Source organism: Geotrypetes seraphini, chromosome 12 (genome assembly GCF_902459505.1).
Source record: "Geotrypetes seraphini chromosome 12, aGeoSer1.1, whole genome shotgun sequence".
In the NCBI taxonomy this organism is placed as follows: Eukaryota; Metazoa; Chordata; class Amphibia; order Gymnophiona; family Dermophiidae; genus Geotrypetes; species Geotrypetes seraphini.
The window spans coordinates 3196957-3210710 of record NC_047095.1 but is presented as its reverse complement, the minus strand read 5'-3'; the positions used below and the strand labels follow the sequence as shown (position 1 = coordinate 3210710).

General features: G+C 43.0%; 1 protein-coding gene across 1 annotated transcript in view; it reads left to right on the top strand.

Annotated features, from left to right (window-relative positions):
- Positions 1-13754, top strand: part of ASPM (assembly factor for spindle microtubules) — a 222198-nt gene that overhangs the window by 112224 nt on the left and 96220 nt on the right. Inside the window, exons 10-12 of the mRNA XM_033916408.1 lie at positions 5723-5898; positions 6817-6962; positions 7051-7136. Of these exons, the coding sequence (XP_033772299.1) occupies positions 5723-5898; positions 6817-6962; positions 7051-7136 (408 nt within the window). The remainder of the gene's footprint in view (positions 1-5722; positions 5899-6816; positions 6963-7050; positions 7137-13754) is intronic.

Genomic DNA, 13754 nt, shown 5'->3' with positions numbered 1-13754 from the left:
AGTATTCCTTGTGGCTGTCACATCAGGTTGGAGAGTTTTGAAGCTTCAAGCTCATTCTTGTCTGGATCCTTTCTTGCGTATTACGGATACAGCACTCCTCTTGCAATACGGTTTCTTCATTCCTTCCGAAAGTGGTTTCTGTCTTCCATGTGAATCAGGAAGTTCAACTTCCGGCATTTGTTTCTTCCGGTGCCCAGGACCGGGTGCTGCGGTCCCTGGATGTGCGCAAGCTTTTACTGCGGTATTTGGAGGTTGTCAACGAGTTTTGTGTCTCGGACCATCTGTTTGTCCTGGTGGGTCCTGCCCACAATGGCAAGCCTGCCTCTAAGGCTACCATTTAGAGATGGATTTGAGCGGCCATTTCTGCAGCTCATGTAGCAACAAGAAAGAAGCCCCCGCTCAAGATGCAGGCTCATTCTACCAGAAGGATTTCCTCCTGGGCCAAGTCTTTGGTTGTGTCTCCGGATGAGATTTGCAGGGCTGCTACGTGATCCTCCTTGTACACCTTCACAAAGTTTTACAGGATTGATGTGGCCAAGCAGGATGCCACTTTTGGTGCCTCGATGTTGGCAGCGAGCTCATTAATCCTGCCCTGATGTTTTCAGGAGTGCTCTGTTACATTCCACTGGTCCTGGAATAAAGAGGGATTGTACAAGTTAGAAAAATTAAGTTCTCACCTTTGCTAATCTTCTTTCTTGTAAATCCACCCTTTATTCTGGGAACCCGCCCTATGTATGTCTGATCGTTGATCGCCTGCCTTGAAGTACTGGTAAGCTGGATTTAAATTTTGGACCAGCCTTTATAAGAGTGGTATCTGACTGGATCTAGCACTAAATTTGGAGGAGGGTCCCTGGTTTAGTGCCCCCTTCTAACTGTGCAAGCTGTGTATCCCTTCAGCACTGTTTTTGTCGTTCAGGTTTCTAATGTTTCAAAACCTGCTTGCTAGTTTTTATTGTTGCTGTTTTGCATATGTTAATGGAGCAGAATTGATTTATTTGGTGGGGAGTTCCCCGTTTCCCTCTCTCTCTCTCTCTTGTTTATTATCTTCTGTAGATGTTCCTGGCTGCTTGAAGACTGACAGGTGTCCAAGGAGCATGCTCTAGAATATGCTAGCAAAGGGAGGAGTTAAGACTTCAATCATCTGAGGCTTCCTACAGTGCTTGGTGGCAAGGTATGCATAAACCCACTGGTCTTGGAATAAAGGGAGGATTTACAAAAAAGAAGATTAGCAAAGGTAAGAACCTCATCTTTCGTTATGTGGTCAATTTTCAAGTTAATTACATCTTTTTGAGGGGCCGGCAAATGGAGACTTTTGCCTGGATATCAAAATGGAGCATGAAGAGAGACAGTTAAGATGTCACTACTCATTCAATATGCAGTTGAATTTATCTGTTTGTGTTTAGGACTGCATATTCAATGGTCCTACTTAAATGGATAGTGTGACTAAAAATCTGCATAAAAATAGATAAGTAATCCTGTTCATTTTTATATAGAGATTGCTCAGAGAATTAAACTCTTAATTAGGTTTCATAATGTAGCAAAATTATTTTTCAATTGGCTGTTGTGTTTGAAGATTGCTTTTATGATGATTCTTAATTCTGTAGCAAAGACATAGGATTCTGTACCATAAGCTGTTGCATCCCATTAGTCGCGAATCTGCAAAAGGGTGTCACTGAAACTCTGAACTCTTCCCCTTCTGCAGTGGAGAACACCTCTGTCTTCAGTTTTTCGTTTTGCAAGCAAACTCAGAAGGTGTGTTCTAATTTGTTCTGCTTTCTTTTTCTTATTTTTGGCCATAAGCTAGGTTTCAGCTTATACCGTTTCTGCCCACCGAATGCTCTGGATCAGGCAGTGGGCAGATGACAGCTTCCAAGGCCACTCTCAGCAAGTTACCCTTTAAGAGACATATGCTTTTTGTAAAGATTTAGACAACTTTATGGCCAGCGTTTCTTAATACTTTTAATAAAGTCCATCTCAGGAACATCATTTCTTCAGTGTCTTTTTGGTTTTTCTTGGATTTTTGCTCTCTTTGGACTTTCCAGGGTCAATTTCTTTGCTCTTGTTCTCTCAGCGTGGCAGACCGCTATACTTCCCAGACAACAGAGGTCGTTGTTCCGCCAGGGGCAGCTGAGGCAGTTTTCATACCTCTAGGAAATCCTACTAGTTTTCCTCTGGTTACTCTTCCCAGAGACCTTTCCAGGGGTCCAGACAGAGATTTGGCAGTTCCAGGCGCCAGCAACCCTCATGTTCATGTGGTATTTCAGCCAACAAAAAGCCACATTGACACCAGATTAACTGTCAGCCCCCTCACAGTAGTGAGCGACTGTCAGTTTTTTTCAGAGAAGGGAAACAGATTTCGTCAGACCGTTGGGTTCTGTGCATTATTTGGGAGGGGCACAAAATTGATTTTTCTTGGCCCCCTCCAGATCTGTTCCTAAACTCCCTTGTAGGATGGTCAGAAAAGGAGGCCAGGGACCAAGCGATGGTAGAACAACTCTGACATTAATGCCATAGAACCAGTCCCCAAAGATTCGGGCTCTGGCAGATACTCCATATACTTCAAAGTGCCCAAGAAAGGCACAGAAGATTGGAGACCCATCCTGGACTTAAAATCGGTAAATGAGGCACTAAAAGTTTCCCGTTTTCACATGGAGATGGTCTGCTCAGTCATAGCGATGGTGGCTCCAGGGGAATTACTGGCCTTTCTGGATTTAAACGGAGGCATATCTTCACATTCCCATCACAGAAAATATCCAAGATTTCATGTCCTGCAGTTTGACGCTCCCTTTCAGTTTGACCACGGCTCAACTCACTTTTGCCAAGATGTGATGGTGGTTGTAAAGGCTTACCTATGCAGGATGGACATACAGGTGCATCCTTACCTGGGTGATATGCTAATCAGAGCCCCCTCACAGTGGGAAGTCCAGCACACTGTGCAGCAGGTGATGGACCTCCTCCAAAGACTGGATTGGATAGTCAACTTCCAAAAAAGTTATCTACAGCCGACTCAGTGGTTGGAATATCTGAGAGTTCACGTCGACACAACGCAGGGCTGTGTCTTTCTTCCTGAGTCATGCAAACATGCTCAAGAAGCAAATCTTAGAGATCCTGGCATTACCCTTAGGTGCTGGGCTCTATGGTGACCTCCCTGGAAGTTGTCTCCTGGGCGAGAGCACTTATGTGACAGCTCCAGGAATCTTCCCTCCAGGTGGTCACTGCAGCAGCATTCTCTGCAGACAAAGCTTCCCTGGTCTTCAGGGGTAAGACACTGTTTACGTTGGTGTCTCCAAGAGGATGCCTTATCGAAGAGCATGCCTTTCAGAATCAACTTATGGGTGACCCTCACAACTGATGTCATCCTGAGTAGCTGGGATGCCTACTACTGTGGTTACCCACTCCAGGGCAAGTGGACCCTATTGGAAAACAAGTGGTCCATAAATCCTTTGGAACTGAGAGCCATTTGTTTGACGCTGAAGGAGTTGTAATCTTTCTTGACAGGGAAGGCAGTTGGGGAGTTTTCGGACAATGCCACAGCGGTAGCTTATGTAAAAAAAATCAAGGAGGTACGAGAAGTGCTTCCCTACGCCTTGAGGCACAGATATTGTTCCAGTCAGCAGAAGTTCACTTACAAGCCCTTTCAGTTGCCCAGGTAGCAAGAGTAGAGAACATCAGGCTGATTTTTTTTTTTTTTTTTTGTTAAGCTGGCAAACTCTGTATCTTGGGGTGTGGTCTGTCCCAGAGGGCATTCACCATCATTGTGCAGTGCTGAGGAAGACAGGAAATAGACCTCATGGCAGATCGCTTCTACAGTCGATGAGCCTTGCCTGGAAGCACAAGGCTGGATGCCCTCATTCTGCCCTGGGCTACCGTGCTCCTGCTCTGTTTCCATCGTGGGCCATGGTGGGGTGGATTATCTGCAGGATAGTGAGCCACCAGATGCTGGTTATCCTGGTGACTTAGGACTGGCCCCATTGGCCTTGGTATGTGGATCTGGTATGTATTCACAACGGTGGATCTCTCAGGCTGTAGATTCATCCCAGCCTCCTCATCCAGGGCCTAGTTCTTATGGGTTACTCGGAGGTTGCCGTTAAGATTCTTAGAGCAAAGAAGCCTGCGACATTTGCAGCTTATACAAAGACCTGGAAGGCTTTCCATTTATGGTGCATCAAAGAACAGGTGGAGCTGAAGAGGACTCTCTTCCTAGTGATTCTAGCATTTTTGCAATCAGACTTGGAAAGGGCCTAGTGGTTTTGTGTTTCAAGGTACAGGTAGCTGGCCTTTCATGCTTTATGGCTCGAAGAGGCATGCTGTCGTTGGCGTCTCACCCAGACATCACTCGGTTTTTGAGGGGGGTGCTCAGATTGTGTTTTCCACTGCATAGGCCATTCTCATCTTTGGACCTTAATGTTGTTCTGAAGGGCCTGTCGCAGGCTCCAGATGAGCCCCTGCCAGATGAGACCCTCTTGGATCTTACGGTTAAGACCATGTTTTTGGTTGCCATAGTTTTGGTGAGGCGTATTTCAGAATTACAGGCCCTCCTGTAGAGAACCCTTTCTCTGGTTTACGGATTCTGGTTTCTCTGCGGACCGTATCTTCCTTACTACTGAAGGTGGTTTCTGCCTTTCATGTCAATCAGGAAATCTGTTTACCTGCCTTTCACCCTATGGATTTGGCAAACAGGACAGAATTTTGTGGAGGATGGATGAGCGTAGAGTACTACTTCACTACGTGGAGAGGACTAATGATTCCAGGCTTGCTGACCAGCCAATTTAGACGAGGCAAGCCAGCTTCCAAGACTTTGATTGCCATATGAATTTGCATGGCAATTTTGTCTTTCTACATGCCTGTGTTAAACATCCCCCTATCTCAATCGCAGCACGTTTGATTAGAAGTGTGGCTGCTCCCTCAACGGAGTCCAAGGCTGTTTCATCTTATGAAATTTGTAGAGAAGCTACATAGCCCATTCTCCACATGTTTACGAGGTTCTACAGAGTGGATGTGGTGGCTTGAAAGGATGCCGGTTTTGGGTCATGGGTACTGCGAGCAGGCTCATCTATCCTTCCCTAGACATCTTGCACTGCTTTGGTACGTCAGCTGTGATACAGATTCCTATGTCTTTGCTATAGAATGGAAGATTAGGTTCTTGCCTTGCTAAATTTCTTTCTGTTATAAGACATAACATTCTGTATGGCCCACCCTTTGCACTCCTTTGATTCGCCTGATTTTTGCTTGGCCATTGCCAGTGTCCATTTTGGAACTTCTTCTGTTTCTAAGATTTAGCAGAGACAAAACTACTGGAATTGCATGTGAAGGCTCCTATTCCCTTTATCCTTTGGGGAATGGGGGGAGTTATGGCTTCTACTAGTTGCACTTAGCAGGTTGATTCTTAGCTACTCGTGCTTAATTTGTTGTTCAGTATTGATTGTTAAATGTTGTTAATCATTGCTCTTTTGTCATAAGTTATAGAACAGAATATGGTAAGTTCCCCATGGTCCTCCTTCTCTTCTGTTTCAGTAGAGTTTGATTGCTTTGTTACTAACTGAAGAGGGAGCTGTTATCCACTGCTGAAGGAGCAGAGTAGAGAATTTGAGTGACACCCTTCTGCAAATTTATGATTAATGGGAAACAACAGCTATGGCACAGAATCCTATGTCTTATAACAGAAGATTAGCAAGGTAAGAACCTAATCTTCCAGTGTCTTTTTTTTTTTTTTCTTTCATAGACCAGTAAAGAGATGTTGTTGGCTTTTTCACGAGATTTTCTTAGTGGAGAAGGTGACCTCTCGCGTCATCTTGGCTTCCTTGGTTTGCCTGTAAGCCATGCTCAAACTCCACTTGATGAATTTGACTTTGCTGTCACAAATCTAGCAGTGGATTTGCAATGTGGTGTTCGTCTTGTGTAAGTAGAACATTGACTGGTGAAACCATACTTTGTACAGCTTTATTTTTTTTTATATGGATATGCATATATCATATCTTTATCTTTTTTTAAAATTTGAATTGTACCTTTCCCTCACAATTCTTGGAATTTTGTTATATCTCTTCTATTTTAATAATTGTTTGCTCAGGTACTTTAGCTAGATTGTGAGCCTTCAAGACAGATAGGGAAGTTCTAAGTACACTTCTCCCTCCGTATTCGCGGTTTCTGCACTCGCGGTTTCACATAATTGCGATTTTTCGTCGGGTGACTCTGCCCCAAAAAATTACGTCATGATTAACGTTCCTTTCCTTTTGCTGTAATGTAAAAAAAGTTAAACTTTTAACAATATTCACTCAGCTTCCATAATTTCTCCTACAAAATTGAAGTTCAAAAACTTTAACCCTGAAAATCGCTGGTTCACATCGTGCACAGGGAAAAACGCTGCTTCCCAGCATCCATAGAGTGAAATGCTGCTTCCCAACATGCATAGAAAAAATCGCTTGCCTGCTTAAAGCTTTCTGTATTGCTGCTTGCCTGCCAAAAGAATTCTGAATCGCTGCTTGCCTGCCAAAAGAATTCTCAATCGCTGCTGGCCTGCCCAAAGCTTTCTGAATCGCTGCAGTCCCTTCCATAAACCGCGAATATGAATTTTATATGTTATTTGCGGTTTTATAAACAAAACCGCTATTTTATACAAAAAAACGCGATTAACAAATACAATTCATATTCACGGTTTTTCCATATTCGTGGCTATAGCTGGAACGTATCCCCCGTGAATACGGAGGGAGAAGTGTACCTGTATTTTATCATAAACCACTTAGATCTGTAATATGCTTAAGCGGTATATCAAATGTTAATAAAACATAAAACTTTTTTGTTGTTGTTGTTAACTATTAGGAGAGTGATGGAACTCCTTATGCAGAACTGGAATATCTCAAAGAAGCTAAGGGTTCCTGCAGTAAGTCGTCTTCAGAAAATCCACAATGTGGAGTTAGCCCTTCAAATGCTTAAAGAGAAAGGAATACTGCTGAAAGATGAATGTGGTAAACCTTAATAAATACAACATAAAATCCTTTTAAATTATTTTGTGTTTCTTTTCAGGCTTTAATCTGTTGGTAATTTTCTTTGTAGGTACTGCAATTAATTCCAGAGATATTGTGGATAGACACAGAGAAAAGACTTTAGCTCTGCTCTGGAAAATTGTCTTTATGTTTCAGGTATTTTTTCCTCAAATTATTGAAAACCATCAACATGTTATTTATAGTTAAGCCCCCTCATAGACATCTCTTTCCACTATTACATGTATCTGAACAATGTTCCCAGCGGACTAGGTCCTTAAGGTTTTTATGTGGATTGCTATGTTGATTTTTTTAATATATATTTTTAAATAAAGTCCAATTCTGGAACATCGTCTCTCCACAGTGTTTTTTTTGTTTCTCTTAGACTTTTTCTCTGTGGATTTCCGAGGGTCAATTTCTTTGCTCATGTTTATCTGTCTTAATATCAAGATTGTAACAATAAAAATGAAAACGGTATCGGGCATGCATTTAGTCTTTGTCTTCTCTTTTCTTCCTTAGCATCCTTATCAGCCTAGTCTAGAGCCTATGGGTTTTACCTGTGAATCAGTGGATGGAGACTGAGAGAAAAAGTCCTGTGCTTTGTTCAATAAGGGCACTGTACAGCCTTTGATACTCACTATTTCTCTGTGTCCAATGCATGGTTAGGGGCAGTCTTTTACAGCTGCTGGGCTAGTTGAACTAGGTTCCAGATGATCTTTTTTTGTGGGGAGGGGTGAAGTATAAATTGTGGCTAATTAAAAAGAAGAGAAAAAATAGGGAAGGTGATTTAAATTTTCTGCAGGGGAGTCTGAGTCCCTACACCAATCCCTCTGCCTCCCATTTGTTTTGTCTCACCAGTTATCTACTTGCCATGAGCAGGTGAGCTGTGTAAGAAGAACAGCAGGTGATGGCTCTGTGGGCTACTGAACTCTGGCTACTAGAACAGTGGAATTTATCTTAATTGCTGTGGCAGGAGTCCGAGTCCCATAATTTAGGGTTGTAGCAGCTTTTTTAAGCTCTTTGATCTAAATGAGACATGATTATGAATGCTTCTTTGTGTCTGTCCTCATTGAGGTTCCAGCAGAAGGAACAAATCACTGCTTCCTTCCACTGTGCAAGCTGGTGAGGGGCTATGTGTTGTTTGCTGCACCACTTCTCTCCTATGTTACAAACAGTGGTTCTTAAAACATGTAGGTGAGTCCTCCACTAAAGAAGCAGGCCCAGCAGCATCAGCACAGCCAAGCCTACACAGCCTTTTTGACCATTTACCGTAAGTCAGAGCATAACAACAATCTAACTGCCTCTGTCTTCTCCTCTTCCATCAGAGGACGCCTTCATCACTTTTATCACCGATGGGAAATCATTACTTCTGATCTCTGGGTACTTTCCATCATAAAAGAAGTGGAGTATTGTGTTTTGGAGACCGTATCTGGCGAAAGACACAAAAAGGCTTGAAGCGGTCCAGAGGAGGGCGATGAAAATGATAGGAGGTTTGCGACAAAAGACTTATGAGGAGAGACTGGAAGACCTGAATATGTATACCTTAGACTAGGAAAGGAGGGAGATATGATTTAGACGTTCAAATACTTGAAAGGTATTAAAGTAGAACAAAATCTTTTCCAGAGAAAGGAAAATGGTAAAATCAGAGGACATAATTTGAAGTTGAGGGGTGGGAGACTCAAGAGCAATGTAAGGAAATTCTTCTTTATGGAGAGGGTGTTGGATGCCTGGAATGCGTTCCCGAGAGAGGTGGTGGAGATGAAAACGGTGACGGAGTTCAAAAAAGCGTGGGATCTAGAATCAGAAAATAATAGTAAATATTGAAGAACTAAGGCCAGTACTGGGCAGACTTGCACAGTCTGTGTCTGTATATGGCCGTTTGGGGGAGGATGGGCTGAGAAGGGCTTCAGTGGCTGGCATGGTGTAGATAAGATTGGAGTGAGTTTTGACAGAGACTTCAGTAGTTGGAGCCTAAGAATAGTACCGGGCAGACCTTTAGATTCTTGCTCAGAAGAAGGAGAAGAAGAAGAAAAAACCCAAAAAACAACAAATTTTTAGATTGAATCAGGTTGGGCAGCCTAGATGGACCATTCGGGTCTTTATCTGCTATCATCTACTATGTTAAGGATACTCCCTTCATTTTCTACAGATCGCCCTCCAAAAGAGTGTCCTTCCAATTCGTCGCAGACTTCCCTTCTTCTCTAGGAAGTACAAACTCTGCTAGCTCTCAATGCCATCGAGAGGGTTCCTCTAGAACAGCAGAGCATAGGGTTTTACTTCCGTTACTTCCTTGTTCCGAAAAAGACGGGAGGTCTTCGACCGATATTGGATCTTAAAGCTCTCAACAAATTTATTGTTAAAGAAAAGTTTCGGATGCTCTCCCTGGCATCTTTGTATTCCCTTCTGGATCACAACGATTGGTTATGCTCTCTAGATCTCAACGAGGCTTATATTCATAACCCCATTCATCCAGCCTCTCGCAAGTTCCTCAAATTTCAGGTGGGAAATCAACATTATCAGTACAGAGTGCTACCTGGTAGCAGCAGCTATACGAAGTCATTGCCTTCAAGTTTTCCCATACCAGGACGATTGACTTATAAAAGACTCCACATTCCAGGGGGTTACTGTAGTGACGCAACAGACTATTTCCTTCCTACAAAATTTAGGATTCGAAATCTCAACTGCGGCCGTCCCAGTCTCTGCAATTTATTGGAGCCATCCTAGACACTGTGCGACTCAGAGCATTCCTTCCCCAGCAATGTCAGGATGCTCTCATTCAACTTTGCCAAACAGTGTCTACCCTCACTTCACTCTCAGCGAGACACATGATGGTTCTCCTAGGTCACATGACCTCTACTGTTCACGTGACTCCTTTTGCTAGAATTCTTCAGTGGACCCTAGCTTGTCGATGGACGCAGGCCTTCGAGCCACTCTCCGCACATTACAGTGACTTTTGCTCTACAGCAATCTCTTCAATGGTGGATGCTTTCAGCCAATCTTTCCAGAGGGTTGTTGTTCCAGATGCCGCCTCATCAAAATGTCATCACAACAGGTTCCTTGACCTATGCTTGGGGGTTTCATCTAGATGGCCTCCAGACCCAGGGCCATTGGTCCACCATGGACCATCGAAATCACATCAATCTGTTGGAACTCAGAGCGATCTTCAATGCTCTCAAAGCTTTTCAGCATCTTCTTCACGATCAAGTAGTGCTTATTCGTACAGACAACCAAGTAGCCATGTATTACGTGAACAAACAGGGAGGGACAGGATATCTCCTTTGCAAGGAAGTTCAGAAGGTTTAGAATTGGGCAATTCTTCACAATGTGTTTCTCAAAGCAGTTTACATTCAAGGAGAAGAAAACTCCTTGGCGGACAGATTGTCGTCTTCTGCAACCTCACGAATGGACACTCAATTCGACGTCTCTCTGGCACACTTTTTCTCAGTAGGGGACTCCTCAAATAGATCTGTTTGCGTCTCCCCACAACTACAAACTGTCTCAGTTTTGCTACAGGATTTACTCCCTTCACCACCTGGAGGCAGATGCTTTTCTTCTGGAATGGACGACCAGGTTCCTCCATGCGTTTACTCCATTCCCTCTCATTCTCAAGATACTGGTGAAACTCAAGCACAACCACGCCACCATGATTCTGATAGCTCCTCGGTGGCCCAGGCAACCTTGGTTTTCCCTTCTACTTCAACTCAGCAGCAGGGAGCCACTACTCCTACCAATTTTTCCATCTCTGCTTATATAGAGTCACGGTTCTCTTCTTCATCCCAATCTACAGTCCCTGCATCTAACAGCTTGGTATCTCTCGACATAACTTCAAATCTACAGTGTTTTCAATCTGTCAGAGACAACTTAGAGGCTTCCAGAAAACCTGCCGCCAGGCAATGTTACAATCAGAAGTGGACTAGGTTTTCTACATGGTGCACTCAAGGAGCCTCATCACAAGCCTCAGTCTACCTCCTTGTCTTCAGTTCTGGATTACCTACTTCATGTATCTCAATCTGGCCTCAAATCAATCTCTATTAGGGTCCATCTCAGCGCAATTGCTGCTTTTCATCAGCCACTAGAGGGGAAACCTCCTGTGGTTTCAGATTTATGAAAGGACTTTTCAATAACAAACCACCTCTGAAACCACTTCCATTACTTTGGGACCTCTATGAGGTTCTTACTCAATTGATGAAGTTTCCATTTGCACCAATATCTACGGCTCATCTCAAGTATCTCACTTGGAAAGTGGTCTTTCTTATTGCTCTCACTTCTGCTCACAGAGTTAGCGAGCTCCAAGCTTTAGTAGCGGATCCACCTTTCACAGTTTTTCATCACGACAAGTGGTACTCTACTAATCCGAAGTTGTTACAGAATTTCATCTCAATCAATCGATTGTTCTTCCAGTGATTTTCCCTAAACCTCAATCTCATTCTGGAGAATCAGCCCTTCACACTCTGGACTGTAAGCATGCTTTGGCTTTCTATTTACAAAGGACTAAATCACATAGATCTTCTCCTCAACTTTTTGTCTCCTTTGATCCAAACAAGTTGGGACATCCAGTTTTCCAAGAGAACAATATACAATTGGTTGGCTGCTTGCATTTCCTTTTGCTATGCTCAGACTGGTCTGCATTTAGAGGGTCGAGTTACAGCCCACAAAATTAGAGCAATGGCAGCTTCAGTAGCTTTCCTTAGATCTACACCTATTGAGGAAATCTGTAACGCTGCCACTTGGTCCTCGGTTCATACATTCACATCTCATTATTGTCTGGATTCCTTCTCCAGATGGGATGGCTGGTTTGGCCAAACAGTATTACAAAATTTATTCTCCTAAACGCCAACACTCCTACCATCCCATTCTGGTTAGCTTGGAGGTCACCCATATGTGAGAATATGTTGCCTGCTTGTCCTGAGATAAAGCACAGTTACTTACTGTAACATGTGTTATCCAGGGACAGCAGGCAGATAGTCTCACAACTCACCCACCTCCCCTGGTTGGCTTCTTAGCTAGCTATCTGAACTGAGGAGATACGTGCCCTACATTGGGCAGGAAGGCACTTGCGCATGCACGGTGTGGCAGTCGCGAACTTTCTTAAAGTTTCTTCAAGCAAGATTTCTTGTCAGGCTGTCCACACCAGGCTCCGTGGATGACGTTACCCATATGTGAGAATATCTGCCTTCTGTCCCTGGAATAGATCACCTTGAGCTCTGTTCATATCATCACCAAATGCTACAGAATTGACATATGGGCCTTTATAGATGCTTTCTTAAAGCTGCTGACTAATACAATAATGTCCTGTTAAATTATGTCCCAAAATAATTCATATTTTTTTTAGAAATATACTGGAAGAATTTCCTGTTTGTCAACATAAAAAAATAACCAGGACTGATCTCGTCCTAGGATTGATTCTGTTAGAGCAACATCTGGGCTTAGAACATGCAGCTTTTTTTTTTTTTTTTGCAACAACTTAAATTTCTGTATAATGATATCTTCAGTTCCTCTGCCTCCATTTCCTTGTTTCGCCAATCAGCCACGTACTATGCTGCTTCCAATACGGCGGGCCATCTCCTTGCCTCATATCTTAAAGGAAAGAGATCTAAACACCGGATATCTCACATCAGAACATCTTCTGGTCTGATTCACACTACCACTACTGACATACTTAAGGAATTTCACTCTTTTTACGCCTCACTCTACACTTCTGAATCCACCTGCCCAGAAAATGTTATCTCTGACTTCCTCCAATCTGCACAACTACCATCCATCTCCTCGTCTCAACATCAATCTTTAGGGGATCCTATCTCTTCTGATGAAGTGCAACGAGCTATTTCTTCTATGGCTTCTTCAAAAGCACCTGGACCGGACGGCCTTCCTTCAGAATTTTTCAAGACTTTCTCAGCCTTCCTGACTCCACACCTCTTGTCTTATTATTAGACTATCATTGCTTCTCCTAATTGTTTATCCCACTTTCATGAAGCCAATATCATTGTTTTACCAAAGCCTAACAGAGACGCTCAACTAGTTAAAAACTACAGGCCTATTTCCCTATTGAACCGGGATTATAAAATATTTGAAAAAATTTTAGTTCACCGAATAGAACTTGTCATGCCTTCTCTTGTACATAGAGATCAAGTTGGTTTTCTGAAGGGTCATTATGGTGCAGACAACACTAGATTATTATGTCACATTCTTCATTCCACCCTGTCGAAGGACCAGCCTTTTTTTAGTGGCTTCTCTTGATGCGGAGAAAGCCTTCGACAGGGTGGAATGAAAATACCTGTTTTGTGTTCTTCGCCAGTTTGGATTTCCTGTTGAATTTACTCATATGGTTTCCTTACTGTACAATGCACCCACTGCTAAGATTATAGTTAATGATGCTTTTTCAGAATCTTTTACTCTCCAACGAGGCACTCGTCAGGGTTGTCCCCTATCCCCCTTATTGTTTAATTTATCCCTTGAACCCCTTTTGGCTCATATTAGACTGTCCACCTCTATTAAGGGAATCTCCATTGCTGACTTGGAATTTAAATTGTCTGTTTATGCTGATGATATTCTTCTCTACCTTTTTGATCCTGAACAGTCCCTGCATTCTCTCATTGATCTTATTTCTCAATTTTCCTCTATGTCAGGATACAAGGTCAATTGGGACAAAACCGAACTCATGCCCCTTAATGACGCTTGCTCGCCCTTTTCTATATCCTCCTACCCATTTACCTGGATCTCCACAGAGATGAAATACTTCGGTGTACCCTTTGATAAAGATCTTAAGATCACAGCTGA